Source organism: Acyrthosiphon pisum, chromosome A3 (assembly GCF_005508785.2).
Source record: "Acyrthosiphon pisum isolate AL4f chromosome A3, pea_aphid_22Mar2018_4r6ur, whole genome shotgun sequence".
Lineage (NCBI taxonomy): Eukaryota > Metazoa > Arthropoda > Insecta > Hemiptera > Aphididae > Acyrthosiphon > Acyrthosiphon pisum.
In genome coordinates this window covers 27,335,977-27,363,640 of record NC_042496.1, presented here as the reverse complement: position 1 = coordinate 27,363,640, position 27,664 = coordinate 27,335,977, and the positions used below count along the sequence as shown (strand labels likewise).

The following is a 27,664-nucleotide window of genomic DNA, read 5'->3' as shown; positions in this document are numbered from 1 at the left end:
TGACCATGTTAAACATTTTCGTTAAATAATATTATGAAATTTTCGTTCATTCTGTTCTATTCTGCCCAGGGGTGGATAGGCCCATGATAAGTCTATGTTTATGTTGGGGGCCCACTCGAGTATATTAATTATTATTAATGTTATTTTTAACAATATAATAATACCACAAGTCAAGAATTTGCTTACGGATCTTTAACATAGGATTTTAAATTTTTATCGTTAATCTAAGACCGAAATATCCTCGTATGTTTCTCTAACAAAATATTGGGTTTTCGCAATTTTTTTTTGCCGATATTTAGTACGGAATTTGTACACATTTTTTTTCGAAGATATACAATAATTTGTGTGGGGGGCTATAGAAACGTTTCTCCACCTCCCCCCTTATTTCCAAAACTACTTATTTATATGAAAATTCTATGCAGATATATTTAGTTTGGAATTTGTACGACCTTACGTGAAATTTTTCAAAAATCCCTTACAACCGAAAAAAGCATTTTCCTCATATGCCGTTTCCCCAGCCCTACACCAAACTAAAATTACGGTTTCGCACGAAACATTTTATTTATAGTTAAAGGTGTTAGATTGAATAAGTATCTAAAGTGAGCGAAGTGACCAAATTTTTTTTCAGTTTGGGGGCCCCTTCAAATATTTCCCTGTGACATAAATACTACCTATCCACCTCTGATTCTACCGTTGGAAAATGAATTAATGTTGTAATTAATTTTAATAGGGAAGACTTAATGGTCTAGCTATGCTCTCGATCAACAAAATCGATTCAATTACTCCTGATAAAGTGCTGGTTGAACTATCCAATAAAAAAAGGATACTAGAATTTTTATTATAAATAATTAATAATATAATATATATAATATTCTGTTCATACCTACTATGTGCATATTAAATAGTATTAACTGCCATGAGTTATGTAAATCTTTGTATTTGTTTTGTTATTTTGCTTATTAATATTTATACGTGTAATGTGTTTGATTGTTAGGAAAATGGGTAGTTTTAAAGAGAAGGTTTTAGTGTTGGTTATTTTTTTTGAACCCCCCCCCCCCCCCTGTTTTATTTAAACTATCTTTATGTTGAAAAGAAGAAAAGAAAAGATCATAATGAAAATTATATAAAAAAAAAATTATAATTAAATACAAACCGTCTGTTCAAATGAGTAGTCAATTGAAAATAATTTTTTTAGTTTCAACACTAATTAACTTTAATTTAAATGGAATTTCTTAAAAAAAAAAGTAACTAATTTACTATTTACTAATGCACAGCACGATTAAAGATAGTAGTTAAGATACTATCTTTAATCGTGGTACCTATATAGTTAGAAGTTATTAGTTATTACTCAGAAAAACTAGTACAAACAAAATACAATCATCAAAATATCATAAGACATAATTTTATTAAATGACAATACAGTATGTCAGTATGTATATTGTATACGCGACACTTGCGATCAAAACATTGATAGTGCCTTATCTCGTCCCAGGAAAACCAAGTGGTTGCCTATACACACGGAGGTTTTGTATAATATGATATGCATTGCCTACCTATATGATTTTTTTTGTAATATAATGTTTTTATAGCTGTTGCGTGTATCCTTCACGATTGTAACTTATTCTGTATTTACTATTTATATTTATATGTTAATCATAGCTATAGTTTGTTTTAGAAAAAATACTTAAATTCCTTATGTAATAATATGTATAGTATATAATATTATTTTATTTTTAACTACCTAGCTGAATTACCCGTCGTTGCCGGGTTTATGTATTTTTGTTATCTGGACTCAATAATAAATTTACTTATAACGTTCCTGGCGGTTATAGCTAGGTATCGAGATTTGTTCTACGTTTTCTACCTACTTTGCAGCACATGCCAGGTGTTTCGCCTTTCCATTTTATAGCGTTACAAAATTTACAATTTTGGTTCATAGTGCCAATGTAATTCTTATAATCAATTTTGGGATCACATGCAAGACCTGTTAATTTAGTAATTTTTCATTTGCGCAATTGATTTTCAGACCGAAAATGGTTTTCTCAGCTTTTTTTTTTAGCTTCCTTGACTTGGTTGCTTCGAGGTCTACCCTCCCTCCCCCCCAGAGCAAATTTGAATGTACGCCACTGCTCACAACTATTTGTAGTTCTGTATAGAGTAGTGGAGAATTGAGCCCATATACTTGGTGGAAAACATGCTTCTGGGGAAATATAATTATCAAATACGTTGTCCATAAACTCTACAATGTTTTTGTTTCGTAAATTCGAGCTTGGTCTCGGTGGACATGAGCGCGCGTTGTGTTTGACGGTCCAACTCTTTACCTACGTTCTTACTTCTTGGTATACCTATACAACAATAGGGAATCAACTCGTACGTACATATTAATGACCCGGGAATCAACTAATACATAAAGTAGGTCTCGGGAATCAACTCACCCACTGCGATTCTTATTATGTCTAAAGGACGAGTACTAAACACCGAGAGTAAAATACGGCTGTTATAAAACTGTGTTACAAATTACAATGTATTATTGTACATACATATCCCATTTAAAATATAGCATCACGTATAAAATGCTGATTCAGCATTTAATTTTAGAGGTTACTAATATTTAAAAATGTTTTATTGCATAATGCATTTTAAATCAATTGCAAAAATCATTTCACCTTAGATACCATGAAAAACCTAAGAGCGCTTTATTTGAAGAATTCCACTAATATGACCAGTATGGCAGTATGTAATATGTATATGTAATGTGTATTTATTATCATTTGTGAGCTAGGTACCTAACTATTACTTTAAAGAAATAAGAAATATAAGGTGAATAAAAGATTTTTTAATCACCGATTTTTTTTTGTGTACAATTTTACTTATTTTTATTTGCGATCTAACATTATTTTGAAAGTTCCTATATATTATATTTGTTATTTATAGTAGTAACCACTGACCATCAACCACTTAGTATGTTTGAAAGATTAATTTCTTTATTTTTAAGTTTTGACAGGGCTTAGCCCTCTCAAGGCTCCCCAATTTTTCGCCTAGATATAGCTATACCCCCATACCATGCATAATATATTATGTAATCGATAGCCGACGAAATAAACATAGGTTACAAATTCAGTAATTTACATACAAATTCGGCGGAATCAATAAAATCATGAGTAGGCCAATCCCCAGTTGGAGGAATCCCCCCTCCAATCGTGACCTATGGAGTAGATAAAATACCACATCAAAAATTATTTTTAGGTACTTCACATTGGAGACAACTAACTAATTTCTAAATTATTATATCGTTATCAACTTTTTTATTTTGAAAATAAAAAATATCCAATCTATACCAATGTCAAATATTATGTACAAAATGTACCTACTGCAAATTAATTTTGCATTTACTGTAAAATAACTTATAAGCATAAGGCATAACATTTTGTTAATAATGGTATGGATAAAACCTTAACTTTTGGCTTGGTGTATTGGTGGGCGTGGTGGTTGTCCTCCATGGTTACAAAACTTGTTCTGAGTGCAAGAATCGGCCGGAGTCACTAGTTCCCTGATGGGTGACCACCCGGGTTTTAGTGAAAAATCTTCGCCACATTTACACGTGTTCCGAATAAACCGTACACCCCCCCCCCCCCCCTAAAAAAATATGAAATATAAAAAAATATTTTTTATTTCAAATAATACACTGCTTTTTACTGAATTTTTGTACCTAATCATAGGCCATGTCTTAGTTCACTTATAATTTTTTTTTTCAATATAGAGGGCAATTGGGTCCCATATCCAAGAATAACAGCTAACAGGTATACCTGTTCCCTGTTAGTAAATTCTAAATTTAAAAGATTTACAATAAATCATAATTTATTAAAAGATTTGTATGACTTATAGTTTATAAGTTGGCACATGCATAGTATTTGTTCTTATTATTTAATACATAGATATTTATTTATTTATTATGTTTATAGGTAATGGCTAATGCCAATAGAAATTCGAAGATCCTTGAACAGTGTTTAACGCCAAATATTATTAAACAATTATCATGGTTGGAATTTCGTTTAGACACTAGTCAAAAAGAACTAAATAGTTATATATCTGAGAAAAGAAACTGTTTTCCTAGATTTTATTTTATATCAGATAATGATTTGTTGTTCATTTATGGTAATTCTAATCCAATTGCTATTCAGGAATATATTATTCAGGTAACAAAACTGTAATTACGTAACAGCTTAAATTTGAACAAGTTAAAATGATTAGTAAATGTATAAATATATTTTGTTTTAGATATTTGATAATATTAAAAGTTTTAATTACGAATTAAAAGATGAAAGTTACACAGTTAGAGCAATGAAAACATTTAACGATGAAGTATTAGTATTTAAAAATCATGTGATTATTAAAAACACTGTAGATAAATGGATGCATAGAGTTATTGATCAAATGCAAAAGTCAAATCGTTATATGATTAAAAAAGCTATATTGGATTTAGGATTTGTTTCATGTTCAATTACTAGATGTGATTGGATAAATAATTTTCCATTATCAGTTTGCTTGACTGCAGATAATGTGTGGTGGACTGTTGAAGTGGAAAATGTTTTTGATGAAATTGAATTAGTAAGTCATATTTGTATTAATTTAAATTAATACACTGTCAATAATTTATAGTTAAATAATTTTTGAACAATGCAGTATCTACCGTTATGTAATGTTATCATAAATTATATTTATTAATATCAATCAAAACATCAATGCGATGTATACATTTATTTTAGGGTAACCGTTTAAGTATGAAACAATATTTGAATCAGTTGAATAAAAAAATCAATGAAATAGTTAAACAAAGTAGAAAAGAAATGTCGGAAAATAAAAGAAACAAGTATAGTTCTATAATAATTTTAGATGTCCATCATAGGGACATTATTGAATCATTTATTATAAACAAGTAATCGATTGGAGAATTTTGTTTAATTAGTTCTATACATATAAATACAATATAAATTTAATTTAATTTTTAGTGTGACCTTTGCAAAATCATTTGAATGGGAAAGTGTAATTAAAACATATTGGATAAAAAGCAAGGACAATTTATACATATCACAGTGTTCAGGTAAAAACCGGGTATATTAATAATGCTTAAATATTTAATATTGAGAGATGATATAATTATGAAATAATGTTGTATATTAAATTTTAAAGTCAACATATCAATATTAGATATTATTGTGCTAAATATTGATTATTTAGTGCTTCATATCCGATTGTTGTTGGTTGTTATCTGTCCTGGGCCCTGGTTCTTAAATGCAATAATGGTTTGAATATTTTTTTAGGTTTTTTTGATTATGGATATGAATTTATGGGTTTAACCAAGAACATTGTTATAACCCCATTAACTAATCGTATATTCTTAACGTTCACACAAGCATTAATGATGTGCTTAGGTGGTGCAACTCATGGTAAGAAAACACTATTATAAATATTTGGCTCTATAACCATAGATGTAGATATGATTATAAGCTTAAAGCTTAAAGTATAAAGAATAACTAACAAATGTTTTATCAATCATTTTTCTTTGTAATGAGTAATGACTATTGAGTAAAGTAATGAAGCCCATAAGTACTTAATAATTAGTCAAATTTTACACAGTATCATAAATAAATAATTATTAGTTTTAAAAATGTTTTAATTCTCAAAAAATTATATTTTTAATTCAGTGCTATGGTTATAATATAGGTCCTACTGGAACTGGTAAAACTGAAACTACTATGGCTATGGCAAAAATGTTTGGCAATATATGTAAAATTATCAACTGTAGTGATGGGTTGGACCATCAGACATTTAGTCATTTCTTAAATGGAATTTGCCAAAGTCGAATTTGGGGATTGTTTACTAAGTTCAGTAGAATTTCTCAAAAAACATTGTCTGTTATATCAACTTTACTATTTTCCATGAAATGGGCACTATTTGGGAACAAAAACGAAAATAATGTAATGTAGTTAAAAAAATATTCTTATGAAATTGTTATTTATGTTACAATTTAAAGATAGTAATGAATAATTTTATTTAGTTTCATGAATACGATATAAGTATTAATCCGAAAATTGGTATATTCATTACCATGAATATTGAAGAAATTAGTGTACAAAAAAAAGAGATTGATGAAATAATAAAAAGTCATTTTAGACCAGTGATTTGTCTTCTTCCAGATTTTGAACAGATATGCTTCACTATTTTATATTCTGAAGGATTCTTGGAAGCTAAAGTGAGGTTTTAGAAGCTATCTTTTCTTGAATTTAAGATGTATGTATAAAAATCAAGATCCTTATTAATTATTTTTTTTATTAGATTTTATCAAAGAAAATATCATTATTATATAAATTATGTAAAGATGGACTTTCAAATCCATTAAACTACACATTTGATTTAAGATCGTTAAAACTAGTCATCAGGACTGCAAGAAACTTACTAACTAAACAACCAGAGCTCGAAGAGAGTTTAGCAATAATGAAAATATTACGGTTGGCATATTTGAATAAAAATAATAATACTAATTAGTAATTATTAGTTATTTTATGTTTATATATAATATATTAAAATCATGTTATATTATTACCATTTTTGAATAGTTTTAATATATTTATGGAATTGAAACTGCCTTAAAAGTTAAAACCATAATATAATTTCAACTAATATATCATAGATTCTAAAAAAGACCACAAATGCTACTTTTCTGCATATATATATATATATTTTTTTTTATCAGACCAAGAAATAAATTAACCAAGTAGATTTTTTAAATAAGTTCTAGGTAATCGTAATGAGTATTGTACATTAATTGGTAAATACATTTTTTTGAAGTTGTATCTGTATGGTGGGGGTTATGGGGAGGGATTAAATTTCAGTGGGGCCATCCTCTCTATAGTATGTATTTATGTATAGGTACTTGAAGAGCTGGATACTTTGCAAGTGAGATAATAGTAGTTTAATTTTTTTTAAATATTTATTAAACGGCGTAATGTATATGCAAAATTAGTACATTGCTGTATAGGTGTGCAGATTAAAGTAGATTTTACTTACTAATAATATTAAAAATACAATTTTAAGTTTAATGAGTATTAATTAATTTAAATAAACATTTATTCAGTTAAAAAATTAATACAGTTTGTATTTTTTTTCAGAGATTTAAACTTGCCTAAATTAATTGATAAAGATATTGCTTTATTTTTATCATTTATATCTGATTTATTTCCAAACATCAAATATTTGAAAACAAAAAATGTTGATTTTATCAAAGCTATAGAAATTGCTTTGAAACGTGAAAAATTTGTAAAAATTGATACCCAAATAGAAAAAATCAACGAAATTATGGAAATACTAACAAATAGGAATTCAATTGCAATCATCGGACCAACAAGTGGAGGGAAATCTGTTATAATAAACGTGTTATGTGAAACTTTAAATCATTTAAAAATATCAACGAAACTTATAACGCTTAACCCAAAAGCATTTACTAAATTAGAGTTATACGGCTATGTAGATCCAATTACAAAATCTTGGAATGATGGATTGTTGACGAATATTTTCCGAAACATTAATCAACCAATTGTCCCTAACAATCAGTCTAACTATTTTATTCTGTTCGACGGGGATATAGATTCAATTTGGGTTGATGACTTGAATCCTGTCATGGATGATAATAGAATGTTAACATTATCAAATGGAGAGAAAATTAGGTACGTTATTTATTCTTGCACAGCTTTAAGAGAACGCTACACAGTAATTTGTTGTCTCCATCTTACAAGTACATAATGTAATTTACGATCAGCAGATCACGTTTAGCTTAGGTAGTTTAAAAATTAGAATGAACCGACCTATTATGAAACTTGATGCTAAGGGCATTATCTGTGTTAAAATGTGAGTTTTATTACGGTAGCTAAATTTTTAGCAAGTTTTGCATGTATAATATAGCGTAAATTAAAAACGTTCATAACTCACGTAAGAACTGAATTATATTAAAAAAAACACGCACAACACATATAATGCTCTTACCATCAAGTTTCATAATAAGTCGATACACTCTAATTTTTAAACTAACGAAACTAAACATGATCTACTGGGCTTAAATTTGGTGTGTTATGCTGCACTTGTTAGACTGAAACAAAAAATGCCTGTGTAGCGTCCTCTTAACTTATTATTAAATGAATGCGTGAATAAAAATATTATTTTATCTAAACAATGTATATACAGAGTGTAGCAGAAATACCGGACATATATAAAAAAAAATTGATACTATACAGTCAGGGCTGGCTCAAGCAAACATAATGCACTAGGCAAAATCACATTTTTAAACCCACTGATTTGAAAATTCCACCCTTCTATACTAAAGTACCACCCTAGGCGTGTGTCTATGTCGCCTACCCCTTTAGCTGGGCCTGTATTAGGTTAAACATATGACAAAACTTATGTTAATTATATGGATAATAAATAATTTAAGAAACATTCTGAATATTTTGCAAAAATGTATTACCTACGTTTCAATTTAATTTACTCCAAAAAATATTGATATTTAAAAAAATAAAATAAACTACTTGATTTAAATTTTTTACCATACAAATTGTCCAAAAAATAGATTTAAAAACGGGCTGATTAGAATTTTTTCAAAACTTCTTGTAGTTTACATATTGCTCAACTGTCTACAAATTATTTTTTAAAAAAATGCTTAAATAGTTAAATAATGAATAAAACAAAAGTTATTTTATTTGTTAGGTTTTTCTATTACACTCTGTATATTACCTCAATTGTCCTCAATACTCGAGGGATAATTTTTTTACTTTACAGATAGTTCAATTTAATTATAATTTTTTTTTTATATTAATTAAAATCAAGGCTAAATTTTTGCAGTAGGTAACTAATAAGCTTAATTTATTAATGCCATCACGTTTATACAATTTTTTATAGAATAAAACCACAATGTAATTTATTGTTTGAAGTCGGCCATTTATCATATTCGGCTCCATCTACGATATCTAGAATGGGTATAGTGTATGTTGATCCCAGTAATCTTGGATATATGCCGTTTTGGGTACGATGGTTAGAACCACGAAGTTTAATGGAGCAAACAGCATTGGATCAATGTTTTCAAAAATACGTACCTGTGTTGCTAAATTTAATTTTTAAAGATGAAAGCGACTTAAATAAATCATTTCCGCTAACGACTGCTGTTTTTCAGACTAAATTAAATATGGTAAAATATACTAAATACATAATTTTAAAATGCATTATTACGTAGTACATATATTTTTTTATTTTTTAGTATAAAAATTACCCTCGGTGACATAGGTTACTGGAATACACTTACATAATATATTATAAACGTGTACTCTCAGTAATCATTAAGAATGGAATTTTAAAATAATGGATTATTTTTGTAACTTTTTTAGATCACTCAACTTTGTTTTATTTTGGATACCATATTACCTTTAGTTTCATCAGACAATAATGATTCGATTAAAGTCGGTCGTAAAAGAACTGCAATGACTAACAATGATATTGCCATTCCACTGACTTCGATGATTTCGTTTGTGGCTGGTATGGGAGTGTTAGAAGCCGTTTTCATCCAAGCTTTATATTTATCACTGGGTGCGTTACTAATTGATGTGACATCTCGTCATACGTTTGATGAAAATGTTAAAAAATTATCTGGTTTTGTAACTGCTTCAAATGCCCATGAACGATCAAAACAAAAAAGTTTAAAATACATACCATCCGGCGAGCCTACTTGGTATGATTACTATTTAGATTTTAGTACGTTGGAGTGGATATCATGGAAAAACGCAGTGCCAGAGTATATTCATAATGATACTATTACATTTGACGATATACTTGTTCCCACAGTTGAATCTACTAGATTGGTATGGATATTAAAACTAATAAACGAAGTAATTATACAATATTCATTATTATTATTATTATTATTATTATTATTATTATTTATTAAATACATAAATGTTTCATACATAAACATAATAATTATATTTTTTTTATTTTATTTCAGTATTACTTTAGAAGTGCAATATTTAAAAAGGTAAAATATTTTTACTCTATTTCTATATTATTCGATTTTACACATCTTTAGTATGAATCTATTTGTTTTTATAGGTTAAACGTCCTACAATTATAGTTGGTGACATGAGTTCTGGTAAAACAGCTACAATGAAATATTTCATACGTAATCTTGATCAAAAATACTATGTAAATAGAATTTTAATAATTTTAATATGCGATAAAAAATAATATTATCAGTTATCACATATATTGATATATATATATAATATATATTATATATATATAAGTATGATATAATGGTTAATTTGTTTCCAAATATAAATAATTCTATTTAATTCTTATTTTTTAATTGATTAAATTACAATAATTATTAGTATCGGGAAAATCGTGTGGGAATGTATTTTAATTAAAACTAAAAAATTGATTATCTTCCAAAATTATTCAACTGTCCAATATTTATTTTAAAAACTTAATTTATATAATATGAAATATAAAATTATACCCAATATATCAGTTTAACGATAATTTTTGTTTTTAAAATTATTGTTAACTACTTATAATTTTCAAGTGAATCTTAAATATTATATTTAGTTGTATAAAATAATCAAAAAAGATTAAAATTTAAAAGGACGCTACACCCGCATGCATTGTTACCGTCTAACAAACACGTAACATACCAAATTGTACGTTCTGATTAAACCATTTAAGTCTGTTATGATTAATATTCCCATTATCAAATTTTGAAGTAAGAATATTATTTAGTGAACCTTATAAGTTTTTTTTATAAATTAATTTTAAAAAAACTCTAAAATGTTTTTATTCAACGCACTATAGTGAGCTGAAAGATAGAAAATAAATTATTATGTATCTGGTATATTGAGTATGATGGTATTTTTACTGTTGAAGTGTGCTCAAATAAATACCTTTTATTATAGCATGTTCAATACGGTTTTGCTCTAAACGAGTAGACCTTCCATTAGGAGTTTTATTACCTTTAGAAGGAACTTTACTCCAACGATTATTCTTTAATCGAGTTGCTCGTAGATAGGAATCATTAGTATCTTTGGATTTAGCTTGTCTAATTTTTTGAGTTTTAAGTCGAGTTTTACGTTGATTATTTGTTTCAAAAATTCCTGGTTATGGCCTTATTAGCTCGATCACACTTCTGCTTACGCCGAATCCCACCAGGACATTTAGGTATCCGGGGAGTTAGGTTTGTCATGATTTGTTGACAAATACAATTGAACAATATAATTATACTATTATATTACAAAAAAAAAACACCATGGTTTTCTTTTTAAAGGCAATATTGATTCGGTTGCTTCGGTTGGATTACCTATTATTATTATTATGTTTATCGATATTTCGATTTGCGGTTGTATTTTGAAGGTCAACCAAATCAAATTGTAGAAAAATATTTTCGCGGACAAACGCCCGATCAAACAGACACTGATCGAAGTTAATTAAAAGACTTTAAAAACCTATGCTATATGAGGTTCTTTAGATAATATTCTTACTTCTAAATTTAATGTTTGTAGTACAGAGACAATGCATGTGGGTGTCAAGTAGCGTCCTCTGTGTAATTATCAATTCCATTTAACGTGTTTTTTTTTTAGATAAAAATGGCATTAAATTTATCGGCTAGGACTTCGTCTTTAGATGTTCAGCAAAATTTAGAAACAAATTTGGAAAGGCATTCTAGAAAAACATACGGCCCTCCAGTTGGAAAGCGATTAGTTTATTTTATTGATGATTTAAATTTGCCTCAGGTAAGAATGAACCTACAGTTTTTATTTCGTTTTTTATTATTAAAAAATTTATGCAGTGTCCAGTGAGGATTACCCATTAGCCGTAGAGGGGGACCACCACTCGGACAAAAACCGGTTTTTGGCGTTTTACCTATATAAACTAAAAAAAATATTAAAAATCATGAAACTAATGAAAGTAAAAGGTTGAAAAGTCAACATATTGAGAAAAATAAACCTAATAAAATTTATCATAAGTTGTTTCAAAAATGAAAAAATGAAAAAATAATTTCAGATTCTACAATGATGTGTGTTTTTTTTATTATTTTTATTTTTGTGTCTGTGTACACGATAAGTAGTCGAAATAATGCTTCGATTTTCAACTTCAGTATCTTGTTCGATGGGAGAGTGAATATTGTTGGTGCATTGGGGGTGCTTGCATACTGTTGGGGTGCATTGCTTTTTAACAAAATCGACTTTGGTTTTTGGTGTAACTTTAAAACAAATGACCGTAGATACATGACATTTTCAATGATTATTTATATTTTAATTTTCTATACACGATACAATTTTCAAAATATTTTGATTTGTTTTGAACTGTTTAGGGACATTTTCAGTTTCCAATTTTATTAGTTTTTTTTACTATGAATGTCAATAAAACTTTATATGTTGAGTTTAAACAAGTATGTAAAAATACTTGAAAATTTAATAAAAGGCTCCTACTATATTGTTACATTGACATTTGAAAAATATTAAAAAAATGTTAAACTTTTAATATCTAAGGATTGAAAATTTAAAACAAGATTCTACGTAAGTAGGTAATTCTGTTATCAAAAAATATAAAAAATACATAAGCACAGTTTATTTTTCTAGTAATTTTAAGTTCAAATTTGGACGAAATTTCATATTAAAAAACCTAGAATTACTATATTAGTTATTTTGTTGTGATTGTATAATATTATTTGTGGGTACTTGAAACTTATAAAGTATACTATTATATATTTATGATAATATTGCGGTTTGTTGTTGATGTATAACGCATTATAAGTACCTAATGGATATTGAGATATGATTAATTTGGAATTTTTTATAAGTAACTATTATAGGTCAATTTTTTTTTTAATACCATCCATTATACAGTGACCTACTGTACAGCAGAGCGACATCCACTTGCCCACCTTTTTTTAATTTAAAAAATTAAGTAAAATTAAAAAATAAAATATATGAAGTCCCGCTTGTATCTATGAGTCTAATAAAAAACAGATTTATGATATATTTATTTTCTCAGGAGATATCGCAATGGATAAATCTCTGTATATATATCTACCTATGCATATTTATATATTTTAAACTTGTGTTGGTAGGAGGGATAATGTTATAAAATTCAAAATATATAATTCTGTATAAATTAGTACCTTTGTATTAATAATTAATAATTATTATTGCTGTTATACACACCTACACTAATGCATTTAATAAAATAACACTGATATATATTTATGAATTTTAATATTAGATGGATGAATGTGGTACACAACAACCTATTGCATTATTGAAAAGTATATTTGATAAACAAGGCATGTATGATAGACACAAATGTTTCAATTGGAAAGAGCTCGTGGATATATGTATGTATGGATTATTTAATTAACAACATTAATAATATTCAAAAGTTTTCAATTTTAATTTTAGGTTTCTTTGCCGCTATGAACCACATAGGAGGTGGTCGAAATGAATTAGATACACGTTTTTTATCACTATGTTCAGTTTTTACATTACCTTTTCCATCTGATGATACAATTCGATATATTTTCAATTCTATTTTATCTGGACATACAAAATCCTTTACAGAGAACATAAAATCTGCAGTTCATAATATTATAAATATGACAGTGCATTTATACAAAGTATGTTTTTATATTTTAATATTTTATATAAGTAAAGATAATATGAACATTTTAAAATAATCAAATTATTCAAATATTAATATTATTGAATAATACGTTAGGTAAATTCTGAAACATTTTGAAACTTTAATCCTATAAAATTATAATATGTTGTCATTTTAGTTAGTGCTTAAAAAACTTCATCAAACACCAGAAAAATTCATTTACGTATTCAATTTGTGTCATATAAGTTTTATCATCAATGGTATGACACGCATATTGCCCAACACATTTACGACTACAGAATCCTTTGTACGAGTTTGGAGGAACGAGTTCACCAGAGTGATATGTGATAGATTAATTTATCAACAAGTATAATTATATTTTTTATTAAAATCTATAAACCTAAATATCATAAAAACTTTTTTATTTGTTTGTTATAAATATATATTAATAAAATGTATGTACATCCAAAATCGGAAATATAAATCGATTAATGACAGTACATATATAAAACTAAGAATTAAATTTAAAAAAGGTTTAACCATTTTTCTTAGGATCGAGAAATGATTGAACGTCATCTTACTCAAGAATTAGAGTCATATTTTCCTTCACAAGTGGAATATGTTCTTAGAGATCCTCTTTTGTTCGGTGACTGTAGGAATGCTATTAGTGCGAACAATCAAATACGAATTTATGAGGACCTAATAGATTACGATTCTGTATTTTATTTATTTCAAGAAGTAAGAATTAGTAATAATTTGAATTGGTTTAATAGTGAAATACTGTGATACTTTTCAGATACTATTAGAATATAAAAAATATCATGGTTTGTTGGACATGGTACTTTTCAATGATGCATTAGATCATTTAATCAGAATTCACCGTATGCTTAGAATGGATAGAGGTCATGTTTTGTTAATTGGATCGAATGGAAATGGAAAAAAATCACTCTCTAAGTTAGCTGCATTCACATCTGGTAATATTATGTCACAATTAGTGATATTTTTAATTATAATATGACATAACAATAGGTTAAGCTAACCTAATCGTTGGTCCAGTATAGTATATGTATAATCATTGTGAAAATTATGCATAGTTTTTTTTTTACTATTCATTAGGTACAACAATTATTGTTATATGTCACTAAAATAAGCTTAAAGTACATATTTATATATTTCTAGGCTATGAAATATTTATAAATAATTCATTTCATTCAAAACATAATTTTAAAATGAATGAACAAAAATTTAAACATGATTTGAAAAATATATTTTTGAAAGTAGGAATAAAAAATCAGCCTACTGTTTTCATAGTGGACAAAGTTGATGTTATTGAAGAAGGTAATTTAAAACAATACAATTAAGTATTAACTGTACAATTTAAAACTTGCAACTGGCAATGCATTTGTAATAAGTAGAATATAATATTATTAAGTTTATATTTTATTTCACTTTTTTCCTACTCTTTTAAACATTAAATCATAAAATATAATTATATAAGTTTGTTTGTTTTTATAGAAAAAAATAAAATGTATTTTTGTAGCTTAACATGATATTATATTATTATGTAACATTTGTTTATATTTTTCATATAATTTATTTAGGGATCTTAGAATTTATTAATAATATATTGACGAACGGGTTTGTGCCTTCGTTATACTTAGATCAAAAAGAGAATTTAGAAATGGTCCAGCGTTTTAAAGATATAAATATAAACACATCGAGTGAAATTACAACGTAAGTTATTTTATTATTCCTAGATTAAACAACATAATATATAACATATAAGTTATTATTCTTTGTTTTATTATTCATTTAATTTAGGGACATGTTTTTAAAAAATTGTCTAAACAATCTTCATATTGTGCTATTAATGTCACCTGGGAACAACCTTAGACTTATATTTCGAAATTACCCCGGTTTCGTGAATAAAACGTATGTTGACTGGATTAATAAATGGCCTGTGGAGGCGTTAAATGCAGTGGTGGAAAAAGTTTTGATAAACGTAGGATATTTTTAACTATTTTTTCTATATGAGTACAAAAGGGATGTCGGTTTTTTAGTTATACGCCTGTAGGTGTTTTTGTGCACTTAATATGTTTACGCTGTTAGATTGCAGAGTAATCGAGAAAATGTTTGAAGGACCGCTATCTATTCCCTAGCAAGTATGTAACATTAAATAAAATTAGTTTCAGAACCGGCATTCTTTTATCATACTAAAATGTTTTATTGTTTTATACATTAATTAAATTATAATAATTATATTAAGTTTGTGTAAAATACGATAGTTTTTCATCGCACAATTCTGTAACTCAAATAATTACGCGAAATGGAGTCACATAGTCCCATTGTCATTTAAAAGTGTATGAAATACAGTGAAATGTCTAGTTTTTTTAAACAATATACAACTATGATATTATGCATATTTAATGTATTCATTATTTTTAGGATCAAGTTATTCCAGATGTTTACGTTAATAATGTAATAAAGCAAAGTGTTTACATGCATAAATCTGCAGAAAACTATGCAAAAACATTTTTTAAGCATACAACTCGAAAGATTTGTTTTACATTGAAACACTTAGTAGACTGTGCTCAAACGTACAAGAATTTAGTTAAAAATAAATTGAATTTATCACTAATTAAGGTATTGTATTAATTATTAAACTTAAGCTTATATATTTAAATCACATTTTATTAGGCGTAATAATAACAATTTACAATTTAATTTATAGCAATATACAGTATTGAGATGAATCTAAGTTAAATTGGAAATTTAAATTGAATCGCATGATGTCAACATTTCATATTTAAACTAGCAAATTATTCTTAAAATGATGTCATTGCACTTTTTGTTTTCTCTCTCTGATCCACGTGCAACATAGAACATTTACGTTTAATAGAACCAATCTTGTGTTGTTACTTTTAATATTAGAGTGAACTTACCTATTATAAAACTTTAAGCTAAGAACAGTACCTATGTTCCTACTTTAATATTTTATGATATATTAATTTTTATAAAATTTATTTGGTATGTTGCGCGTGGGTCATAGAGAGAAAATAAATGGTGCGCTGACATCTTCTTAACTAATATTGTACTTATTGTAATTTTATTTTTTCTATTCATACTTATTCAATATTTCGTATGCAATCTTAGCAATAAATTGGATAATTTAAAATGAAACCCAATTTTTGTATTACAACTTAGGTAGGTACATCTACATAATATAATATATTAGATTTTTATCTACATAATATTACCTTATGTATAAAAATTAAAACGTATCAGTTGTTTTGTATCTCGGCGTCTCGGGGTAATACATTAATACAATAATCAATATATTTTACATTACGAGTAAAATGATAGTGGTTGATAAGTAATATATGTTTTTAATTGTTAATAATGTATTAAGTAATTGTTTATTTTTCTTTAGAAAAAAGTTCAAATAGTTTCAAAGATTTATAGAATAGTACTTTTATGTACCTATAAGAAACCGAACACAGTTTATACTATAAAACTAAATAATTTTTGGTATTTTCAAGAAATGTACGAAAATAATTAAAAATAACAGCCATAATCATATATTAGATTTTTTTGTATATAACAACATGCTTCAGTGCTTTACTCACAATTATTTTTCTGACGCTAAGATTTATTATTATTTTCAAATTTAAGAATACTATTGCCAAAGTATACATTTGTATGTTCAAAGTCTTTTTTTTTTCACCACGGTAATTTCACAACGTTTAAGGGAGGATGTCCCCCTTGAACAAAATAATTTTACCATAACAAAAATCACGGGGGAATTTCACACTTGTTATCCACCTATTTGCGCCTCACGCAAAAATATTTACCGTTTAGCATTTTACAGGGAGATTTCCCACTTTTTGTCCACGAATTCTCCCATTACACAAAATATTTACCGTATTTTAAAATTACAGGGAGTTTTCACAACCAATATAAATGAAAAAAAATGTGAATATAGTAATTATTATTACAGTTTTTATAATAAGGTTCGTCGAGAAAAAAACCATTTAGCGTGTACACGGTAAATATTTTTGAGTAAGCGGCAAAACCGATTTTGAGAGTGAAAACTCCCTGTAATTTTAAAATACGGTAAATATTTTGTGTAAGCGGAGAATTCATGGACAAAAAAATGTGAAATCTCCCTGTAAAATGCTATACGGTAAATATTTTTGCGTGAGGCGCAAATAGGTGGATAACGAGTGTGAAATTCCCCCGTGATTTTTGTTACGGTAAAATTATTGTGTTCAAGGGACAAGGAGGACATCCTCCCTTGAACGTTGTGAAATTACCGTGGTGAAAAAAAAAAAAAGACTGTGAACATATAAATGTATACTACATTACTACTCCAAGTTCCCACTCAATAACTGTGTTTCACTGTTTTAAACCGTATTCATTGTTGTAATCATAATCAATTGCCAATAAACAGGTAATTTAAGAACTTATACGCTGTTCCAAAAAAGAAGCAGACTTGGTAAATTGGGTCCGTAATAATTTGTGTAGATTTTGAAAGAGTAATTGAGTCCCGGGTATAAAAATATGGTGGGTAAGTTGGGTCCCAGCTATAAACAACTTACCTACCTAACTTCTACGTTCGGGCCTCGAGCATAATATAGGCATATAGCGGTATACCGCATCCAGACACCAATTAATTCTACGCACCGATAGATCAAGAAACAAATAGCAATAGCGGTGAAAGTGTGTGCGCCACAGCTTTTAGCCAATATTTATTTTTATACTTAATAGTATAAATATTATTATTAATAACTTTTTATCGTACAAAAAATACATTCACTGGTACTTTCCTGGCCTCCCACACATTTTGATCTTGAGTCTATTGCTTCAGAAACACTTAGGAACCTACCTTAGGAACACCACGTTTTTTTCCATCATTATAGGTAACCATGTTTCTTTGACTTTATATAGTTTATTGTATTTGTGCACCTTTATTTTAATCGTATAATGTTTTAACTCATACATATACTAACTTATACCTTTCTGAAAAGAATGTATAAGGCTCATCTGTCAAACAATAATTATTTATACTTTATACTGATACATTATACTAGATTTAATATTTTATTTTATTTAATTGTATATTTTTTTAAAGTCTCAACAGATTCAGAGTGGCATAGAAAAAATTGAAGAAAGTACTTTAGAGCTTGATAGGATAAATGATACATTACTTCAGCAAGATTTATCTATAATACAGAAGAACGAAATGTGTCAACATCTTATAAAACAAATTAGTGACACTCGTATACTTGTAGAAGAAATAAAATCTGTTGTGAATAATAGTACTGAAAAGTTAAATTTAAAAAGTGAACAAATTATAAACACAAAAAAACAAATGAAAGAGTTAATAGATAAAACATTACCTGTTTTAAGTACTACTAGAAATTTATTGAATGAAATTAATTCAGACGATTTAACAGAATTAAAGTAAGCAATAATAATTATTAATATTATAATTTTTTATTGGAAACTATAAATGTTATTTCAATAATAATCACAAAAAATATTTAAACATAGTATGAAAAAATTTTAATGAAAATAATAATATTAATGTTTATTTTATTTTATTTTAGATCTTTGGACACACCATCTGAATCAGTTGTGACTTTACTTGAATGTGTAGCTATTTTAAGAGGTATTAAAGATATGAACACATGGAAAAGTTTAAGTGATATGATTGAAGAACCAAATTTTCTAAATAATTTACAAGAATTGGATGCAAATAAAATTAATCAAAGACATCAAACTCAAGTACGAACAAAGTTAAAATTTTTGAAAAAAACAATTGATATTCAAGCTATTAGCAAAGTGGAATGTAGTATATTAAATTTTATTGAGTCTGTTTTAAAATACTGTCATATTTATCAAGACATTATACCATTAAAAAATAAGATAAACAAATTTGATAAAGATTATCTTAACGCTACTTTAAAACTAAAAGAACATGAAGATAGTTTAGAAAATACTCGATGCACTTTATCAGATTTGGAAAAATCCTTAGATGATTTATCTAAGGAAAATATTGAACTAAAAAAAGATAATTGTTCATTGAAAATTAAATTTGAATATGCTGACAAGGTTATAGAAGGACTGAAATCTGTACATGAAAGGTAAAAAAAATGATAACTTTAATTTTTTTTATTGATTAAAATATTAGGTACCTATGTTAGCAGTTTGTTAACCATACGATTTTTTGATTTTTTTTTTTTTTTAAATGTATTTCAACTATTTAAGAACGAAAAAAAAAATGTGTAAATCATTAGTTTTTAAGTTATAGCCTTTCGAGGTTCACATACATTTCAATTAACCATAACTTTACAACTACAAGTCTAACCGCCAAATTCTGAATTCACTATCGTTTTCAGTATGTTAAACTACATAATAACGTTAAAACAAAAAAAAAAAGAGTGTTCAATAAATCAGAAAAGTTCCAGAAGCGCGGTAAAATAGAGCGCAGTACGATTACATAGAACACCAATATTATCCATAAACTTCATAATACAATAACTTAAAAACTAATGATTTCCGCAAATTTATTTTTTAACCAACGGTCTTAACTCGTTGTAATACATAGGTTTCTGAAAGAAAAAAAGAAAAATTAGTTATAGGCGAGGTAAACGATAGTGTTTAGCGCATGCGTATAAACGTAAAACCGCAATCTTTGGAATGATATAACTTCCAAAATAATAATTCGCATAAATTTGTTTTGTACAATCGTTTTTATAGATAGTGTCATCGTTGGGTGGCTTCTTCCGTCATATTACTCATGTTTTTTTATTACTCTTATCTAATTTGCTTATTGTTCTCTGAATAGATTGTAAATATCTTGTAAAAAAAAAAAACAATACTTTTCAATTCGTTGAAATACATGTTTAAAAAAAAAAATCGCATGGTAGCTAAACTGCAATTATTGCTCCAAATATTAATAACTAAAATCTATTCTAATCTCATATTAATATTTTTAGATGGATTATAGATTTACAAAATCAAACCATAATAAAAAATCAAATAATCGGTAATTGTTTACTGAATGCTTCATTTTTAGCCTATGCTGGCCCATTTTCATTAGAATATCGTCAACAAATAATTTTTAACGATTGGTACAATCATATTATTGATCTGGAATTACCAATTGACTTGAACATTGAACTAGAAAAAGAACTAATTGATGAAAAAGTGATATATGAGTAAATAAATCAATAAATATTTATAACTAATCTATCATTACTTTATTTGTAATTAATATTTTTTTAACAAATTAAAATTCTATAACATAATATATATGTATTATAATACACTTTTAATTCTGTTATTACAAAGTAGATGTCCCTTCATTTATTTTTTATAATATTAGTTTTAATATAATTTTAAATTTTAAAATTGCTCTTTTATTATTGTTCTCTATAGTTTGATTTCAAATGGTTTGCCTTGTGATAAATACACAATTCAAAATGGAATATTGATGACTCAATCTAATCGATTTCCTCTTTGTATTGACCCGCATAATCAAGGATTTAATTGGATTAAAAACCACGAAAAAAATAACTCCTTAAAAATTCTTTCCTTTGCTGATAACGATTATATTGTACATTTTAAAAATGCTTTGCAATATGGGCAATCAGTAATTTTTATTGATTTTGAAAACATGGATTTAGATATAAAGGATTTATTAAATAAAAATATACAATGTAAGTAAATTGAGTAAGCAGAGGTTCTTAAGAATCAAGGTTCTCAATAATTCTTATAATTTTTAAGAGATTAGACATTATTATTGAAAAATATTAATTTTCTTAAAATATAATATGTGTTTGTGCTTATTTATTTAGCTGAGTCATTTGATTCTGAGTATATTGAAATGGATGATAAAAAATGTATGTATAACCAAAACTTTAGATTATACTTGATGACTAAACAAACTAATCCAAAAATTACTACATCCATCTACTCCAATTTGACTGTCATAAATTGTTCAATCACACAAGAAGTAAGCCAACATAATATAGCACAAATAAATAATAGGTATAGAACATTTTTAGTTATTACCATTGACTATAAATAGTATATTAAATATTATACTATGTATAGGTAATTAATGGTATTACCTAACCCACATAGGTCCACACCCATGTGTTGGATATAATGTTGGTTGTTTTAATTGTGTTATAATATAATATGTTTTTTCCATCTTAAATTAAACTACCCATTTAAATATATTTCTTTGTATATATTTTATAATGAGGTGGGTACCTATTATTTTGTTAATTTATTTATCTAATTAATTATTTTGTGTTTAGGGATTGGAAGGTCAGCTACTTAATTTGGTTATCAAACAAGAAATAAAAGAAGTAGAAGATAAGAAAGAATTAATTGTAAAAAATATGTATCAACATAAGGAAGAACTTGAAGCATTTAAAAATTTGTTTATAAAAGAAATCATAAATTGCGATGAACCTTTGATTGATAATCCACACCTTTCGAATAAACTCGAAGATATAAAATTAAAAATTAATTTATGTTCTACAGAATTAAAATTGTCTATTGAATCAATGACTTTAATTGATCAGTCTAGAGATATTTACAAATCTGTATCACAAAAAGGCACATTGTTTTATATGTCTCTTTATGGATTAAAAGATATTGACCCATTATATCAATTTTCACTTGAGTCATTTATGAAATTGTTTTTAAATTCAATTGATTTAGCAAAAAAAGATCAAAATGTATCGAACAGGATATCAAATATTATCAACCAACTAACAAATGATGTTTTTGAATTTAGTAGTATCAGTATTTATGAAAAACACAACTTATTATTTTTATTTCAAATAGCGTGTACTTTGGATAAAGATGCAGGACATTTGTTGAATTCCGAATTAATATTCTTCATCAAAGGTAATATTATAGGCTCTGAAAATGTCACTATAAAAAATCCAACAACATGGTTATCCAATGAGTGTTGGCAAAATGTTGTCAATTTAAGCACGAGCTTTAAAAATTTCTCGAATTTGATTGGACATATTAGTAATAACATTAACAGTTGGAAACAGGTAAACTATATTTTTTAATTATGGACATTTTTTTTTATTTTGTATTTTGCCGTAGTGGTACAATGTTAGTCACGACAATTAGGTGAAGTGATAATTAATTACAAAAACATAATCAGAAGAGGAGAAAAATAGTTGAATATTTAAAGGTGTGTTTTAAGAGTTAAAATGGGACATCACGTAGGCGTGTTGTGTTTACAATTTGGGCAGTTAAAATTTATATGGGGCCATGGGGATATCGTTGTCTATAGGTTTTTTGTGGAGGGTGCAGAGGGAGATGTCGGTATGTCACTCAATGAAACTTTATAGTAATATTATAGCGAATTCAGTAACAACTATTCCTGTATGGCTATTGGCTATATACAGCGACCTCCATACAAAGTAAAAATCTTATATTGAAGCCTGTCTATATGACGGTAAATAGGGGGGTCTGATATTGATTTTGAAAGTAGAAGGTTGATATTTTAAAACATTGGATGAGAGAATTTTAAGTTAGGAAATTGCGTCTGTAGTGAATACTAAATAGTGATTATGAGGATAGTGATAGGCAATTCGTTTGATGATATAGAAAATATAGTTTGAAGGGCTTTGATTATGTGGGATGGGGGAAGTTTATCATAAAAAGAAATGTGATTATGGGAAAATGTATAAATATTGTAGCAGGCACTAGGTTTCACAATTCATATAAATCTGAAATTTTAAGATAAATATTATGAACATCTATGAATAAATGTTATAAAATACTTTTCTTTGGTTTATTATTAGATATATGTAGGTATATGAGTATATATATGTATATGATACACTCTTATTCAGTAATAACGAAACAAAATATTAACATAAAACAGTTTTACATTATATAATTTGTTTATTTTTTATACACAATTATAATACACATAATATTTCTGTAACGTCTTGAATATAATAGGTATTAGGTACTTGTAAAATATTAAATTATTATACTTGGTTGTTACTTTAATATTCATAAGATAATTATACTTAAAATTTTGTTTTTTAGTGGTTTTATTCAGAATATCCAGAGTCTAAAAATACTATACCTATCAAAATGAACAAATATTTCGATGTGTTAATGCTAATAAGATGTTTTAGAACTGATCGAGTGTATCAATCTGTTGAAAATTACGTTTATAAAATAATTGAAGTGAATAATGAGAGCTGTATCAATAAAAAAAATACAAAGTAAATACATACATATAGTATATAACTAATAATTAGTTAATATTTTCTATAACTAAGTTTCTAAGTTTATCAAAGAACATTTTTTTTTTAAATTTAAAAAGAAGTAAGTATTTTTTACCATATATGGGTTTTGCAATGGCGACCCATAAATTTAACTTTATTGGGTACGCGCGACCCCTTGCTAAAAAAAAAAAATTCAAGTATGCCATAAATAAATAATAATATTTTTATTATTATTAATTTTATCATTGAATTTTTATAAAATACAATACTTGATAATAAATACATAATAAATAAATAAAATAAACTATGAAAAAATACAAAAATACAAAAATCACGACCAATTTTTGAGTTGCGACCCAGTGACCCATGGTTTGGGAAACGCTGTAATATAGTGTGATGTATAGAATACAGATTAAAATCAAATATTACAAATAACCATAAAATTAAAGGAGAATTATCAGTTATCATGAATTACATTGTGAAATATTTTTAATAACCACATGATTAAATGATTTATACAATTTATGTTTATCATAATATAATATACCAGTACTACCCATTACCCAAGGCCCAGCCATTTTCCTTCGGCGGGCCACAAGGCACAAGCGCACAAATCACAATAATAAAATGTTGCATTCGTGCGGTCCATCAATAATTATAGAAACAAAATTATTATTATAATAAAAAAGGTGGGAAAATGGATACCTACTACTTTGCTATACATTATTTGTCGTAAAGGCCAATGTAATGGATGTATTAAATTTGAATTCAATGATATTTCAAATATTTTAAAATACCTTTTTATGATTTTTAAGTTGTGTACTAATTTGTATTATAATTTTTAGTCTTGAAGTTATACATAAACAATTTTCAAATTTAACTCCATGTGTTTTGATTTTGAATAACGGATCAAATCCGGCTAAAGACCTGACTAATCTTGCAGAAAAAAATGATATAACTGGTCCTACGTTCAAAATTCTTTCATTAGGAACTTTCAGTGACGATGTAAATTTTATATATCAATAAATAAGTATTTGTCATAAATACTAGTATTATAAATATTATAAATTTCATAAATAACGTGTTTAATAGGTTATTTATTTAGCTTTAAAATCGGCAATGTACCGCGGAAATTGGTTGATTGTTCAAAACTGTAATTTTTCTGTTCGTTTTCTGTACGGTATTGAATATATATTAGAGCAAGCAAATGAAAGCTGGCATCCAAACTTTAGATTATGGCTTATATTTAATGGAGATTCATCACTGAGTGATTCATTTCCAATATCTCTTTTGCTCAGGTCATTAAAAGGTAACGTTTTCTTTATGCGTACTAAACTTCCAAAACACTGCACCTAATACGTTTTACTCTATTATGTTTGAAAAAGTTATCATTGAGCCTTCAAATCATATGAAGATGTGTATGCAGAATGCTTTAGATAAATACAATGTTGACGACCAAGATGACAAAAATCTTCATCCTGCTTTCAAATCTTTGCTATATGCTTTACTATTTTTCCACGGAATATTATTAGTAAACTCTTAAGACTAAATATTCTTAACTATAATCAATAACATAACATACATTTTAAACTTAATTATATTTTAGGAACGTAAAAAGTATAATAAATTTGGATGGAGTTTACCATATAATTTTGAATATTCTGAATATGATATGTGTCAACAAATAATTGCTATATTTTTGAAAAAAAGTAAGCCAGATGAAATACCTTGGACTTCATTAAAGTATCTAATCGGTGAAATCATATATGGAGGAAAAGTGATCGATAGCTATGATCGCAGAATTCTCTTGACATACGTGGATGAATATTTTGGTGATTTTATATACAGTTCTTATCAGCCGTTCAGCTTTTACAATTGCAAAGATTGTTATAAGGCGGTAAAATATAAAGAGGTAGAAAGAAAATTATTTGAAAATAATGAACACAATTTGATAGGTAAGTATTATTCATAAAATTCATCCCTATATATTTATACACAGCAAAGTCTTATTTCTGTACTAGAGTAATCTTAGAAATGTTTAATTCGATTTTGACAAACTTAACACATCAATAAAATGGTTTCAATCCCCAAATTAACGCACGCTTTATAGAAAAATTACAAAAATGTTTTTACAAAAATGAATGGTGAAATAAGAATACTCTTCTTCGTCTATTTCATCTGTCTGGTTTTTTTTTCCTTTGAAATCACTCACTTAATTGTACCTATTCAAGCTGTTCAAACTTTAAAATTTTTTTTAATTTTTTCCCGTTCCGGGTATATAATACAGTTAGTAATATTATATACAAGCTGAATTACCCGGCGTTGGCCTGAAAAAAATTGTGATCGTTCTATTCATTTGGGTGTTACATGCTATGAAAGCAATGTATTTTTAAGTGTAAATTATATTATATTTTAATATATAGTTATCCTGGCCGCGTAATAACGTTCCCTACTCAAAACTATCCATGGCATTGTGTAATTTACATTGAAAAAAAATATGAAAAAAATTATGAATTAATATTATTATTATCATTATTATTATGGCGCGTAATTCAAATAGGTCAATCAGAAGTGTAGATATAATATCGTGACTAGTTTTGAGTAGGGGACGTTAATACGCATCCCGGCCGGCGTTGTCCGTGAGATTTGCTTGTGATTATGCGAGCAGTATATAATTAGATAGGCAATCTAACTACGGTAAATCACACAATCGCGGACCCAGTGTGGTTTGTACATGATAAGTGTATAATTTAACTCTAAAGTATTAAAGTTATATCAAGTTTGTCGTTTTTACTTCATTCAGCCCACGGCAGATTAATACAATCAATTAATACAAAGTCTTAACCTAACCTAACCGTACTAAAATCCGATCTATAAAAAAAAACCAAACATTCATATGTATAGATAAAGAAGAAAAATAAAAAATAAAAATAAGAAAAACAATAAAAAAATTGCTCCACCAAAACCGTTATTCAATGTTAAGATAATCTGTATTGTAATTAATTAAATACATTGAGGTGTCATTGCGCTAACAGGCATTAACAGTTATTATTATTATTAAAACCAATAGCAACCATTTATAAACAAACATTTCAATCGTATAAATCTCGAAATCCCTGTAATTTGAGCACCTCCCGGGTTGAACCGCTAATTTACCCTTTTTAAATTAGCCTATCTTTTTCCCAGAGGTCTAATTTATCTCTGTACCAAATGTCATCACAATCGGATTTTTTAAAAATACTTTATGACAATATCGGTTTAATTTAAATTTAAATTTAATTAATTTTTTTTTACTCCAGAATTAAAAAATTAAAATAATAAATGTTATATTATACGCGTAGCGCAAGAGTCAATAAATTATATATATAAAAAAAAGGAAAATTATTGATTAGAACAAAAGTTATTTAATTTACCAGGTATTTCTGTTAGTTGTAAAACTCTGTATAGTCATATAGGTATCTTGATTATAACTTATATAATTTATGAGCTAAAAAATATGCTTTATACATATTCTAAGATTCAAGGTATTTATTGGTACCAATAACTTTTACCTCAATCAGTCAAGTCGTTCAAAAGTTACACGATTAATAACAGAATACACTCAAGAATATTAAATTTTAAACAAATAGTGTTTGTACAAAATTTTTACAGTAGAAGGCTTAGTTGTACTTCAAACTAACCAAAGCATT

General features: G+C 26.9%; 6 protein-coding genes across 6 annotated transcripts in view; all 6 read left to right on the top strand.

Annotated features, from left to right (window-relative positions):
• Positions 1-4,770: 4,770 nt before the first annotated feature.
• LOC115034501 (dynein heavy chain 10, axonemal-like) lies at positions 4,771-6,351 on the top strand. Its single transcript, XM_029491731.1, has 5 exons — positions 4,771-4,936; positions 5,010-5,101; positions 5,322-5,447; positions 5,725-5,978; positions 6,059-6,351. Exons 1-5 carry the CDS (start codon positions 4,782-4,784, stop codon positions 6,263-6,265), a joined length of 834 nt encoding a protein of 277 aa, XP_029347591.1. The 5' UTR covers positions 4,771-4,781; the 3' UTR covers positions 6,266-6,351.
• Positions 6,352-10,942: 4,591 nt separating this feature from the next.
• On the top strand, positions 10,943-15,053 carry LOC107884330 (dynein heavy chain 10, axonemal-like). Its single transcript, XM_029491479.1, has 7 exons — positions 10,943-11,825; positions 13,318-13,429; positions 13,494-13,708; positions 13,871-14,059; positions 14,245-14,430; positions 14,489-14,666; positions 14,974-15,053. The coding sequence occupies exons 1-7, from the start codon at positions 11,679-11,681 to the stop codon at positions 15,051-15,053; spliced, it is 1,107 nt and encodes a 368-aa protein (XP_029347339.1). The 5' UTR covers positions 10,943-11,678.
• A 226-nt stretch (positions 15,054-15,279) lies between these two features.
• LOC115034407 (dynein heavy chain 7, axonemal-like) lies at positions 15,280-15,788 on the top strand. Its single transcript, XM_029491264.1, has 2 exons — positions 15,280-15,426; positions 15,514-15,788. The coding sequence occupies exons 1-2, from the start codon at positions 15,374-15,376 to the stop codon at positions 15,707-15,709; spliced, it is 249 nt and encodes an 82-aa protein (XP_029347124.1). The 5' UTR covers positions 15,280-15,373; the 3' UTR covers positions 15,710-15,788.
• A 230-nt stretch (positions 15,789-16,018) lies between these two features.
• On the top strand, positions 16,019-21,424 carry LOC107884329 (dynein heavy chain 10, axonemal-like). The gene is made up of 6 exons (XM_029491478.1): positions 16,019-16,039; positions 16,138-16,335; positions 18,824-19,155; positions 19,302-19,838; positions 20,694-20,915; positions 21,136-21,424. The coding sequence occupies exons 1-6, from the start codon at positions 16,019-16,021 to the stop codon at positions 21,422-21,424; spliced, it is 1,599 nt and encodes a 532-aa protein (XP_029347338.1).
• A 134-nt stretch (positions 21,425-21,558) lies between these two features.
• LOC107884328 (dynein heavy chain 10, axonemal-like) lies at positions 21,559-25,602 on the top strand. Its single transcript, XM_029491526.1, has 6 exons — positions 21,559-21,712; positions 22,023-22,775; positions 23,791-23,972; positions 24,821-24,980; positions 25,068-25,284; positions 25,361-25,602. The coding sequence occupies exons 1-6, from the start codon at positions 21,584-21,586 to the stop codon at positions 25,516-25,518; spliced, it is 1,599 nt and encodes a 532-aa protein (XP_029347386.1). The 5' UTR covers positions 21,559-21,583; the 3' UTR covers positions 25,519-25,602.
• LOC107884331 (dynein heavy chain 10, axonemal-like) overlaps positions 25,579-27,664 on the top strand; it is a 4,646-nt gene continuing 2,560 nt past the window's right edge. Inside the window, exon 1 of the mRNA XM_016806151.2 lies at positions 25,579-25,930. Within this exon, the coding sequence (XP_016661640.1) occupies positions 25,648-25,930 (283 nt within the window). The 5' untranslated portion in view covers positions 25,579-25,647. The remainder of the gene's footprint in view (positions 25,931-27,664) is intronic.

Coding starts and splice junctions, on each gene's coding strand:
- LOC115034501 (XM_029491731.1), top strand. CDS start 4,782: ATGAAACAATATTTGAATCAGTTGAATAAAAAAATCAATGAAATAGTT. Junction 5,448..5,724: donor CTTAGGTGGTGCAACTCATG/GTAAGAAAACAC, acceptor GTTATAATATAG/GTCCTACTGGAACTGGTAAA. Junction 5,979..6,058: donor GGAACAAAAACGAAAATAAT/GTAATGTAGTTA, acceptor AATTTTATTTAG/TTTCATGAATACGATATAAG.
- LOC107884330 (XM_029491479.1), top strand. CDS start 11,679: ATGGCATTAAATTTATCGGCTAGGACTTCGTCTTTAGATGTTCAGCAA. Junction 14,060..14,244: donor ATAGATTAATTTATCAACAA/GTATAATTATAT, acceptor CATTTTTCTTAG/GATCGAGAAATGATTGAACG. Junction 14,431..14,488: donor TATTTTATTTATTTCAAGAA/GTAAGAATTAGT, acceptor GATACTTTTCAG/ATACTATTAGAATATAAAAA.
- LOC115034407 (XM_029491264.1), top strand. CDS start 15,374: ATGGTCCAGCGTTTTAAAGATATAAATATAAACACATCGAGTGAAATT. Junction 15,427..15,513: donor ACATCGAGTGAAATTACAAC/GTAAGTTATTTT, acceptor CATTTAATTTAG/GGACATGTTTTTAAAAAATT.
- LOC107884329 (XM_029491478.1), top strand. CDS start 16,019: ATGGAGTCACATAGTCCCATT. Junction 19,156..19,301: donor GACGATTTAACAGAATTAAA/GTAAGCAATAAT, acceptor ATTTTATTTTAG/ATCTTTGGACACACCATCTG. Junction 20,916..21,135: donor GATGAAAAAGTGATATATGA/GTAAATAAATCA, acceptor TGTTCTCTATAG/TTTGATTTCAAATGGTTTGC.
- LOC107884328 (XM_029491526.1), top strand. CDS start 21,584: ATGGATGATAAAAAATGTATGTATAACCAAAACTTTAGATTATACTTG. Junction 21,713..22,022: donor ATTGTTCAATCACACAAGAA/GTAAGCCAACAT, acceptor TTTTGTGTTTAG/GGATTGGAAGGTCAGCTACT. Junction 23,973..24,820: donor ATCAATAAAAAAAATACAAA/GTAAATACATAC, acceptor TATAATTTTTAG/TCTTGAAGTTATACATAAAC.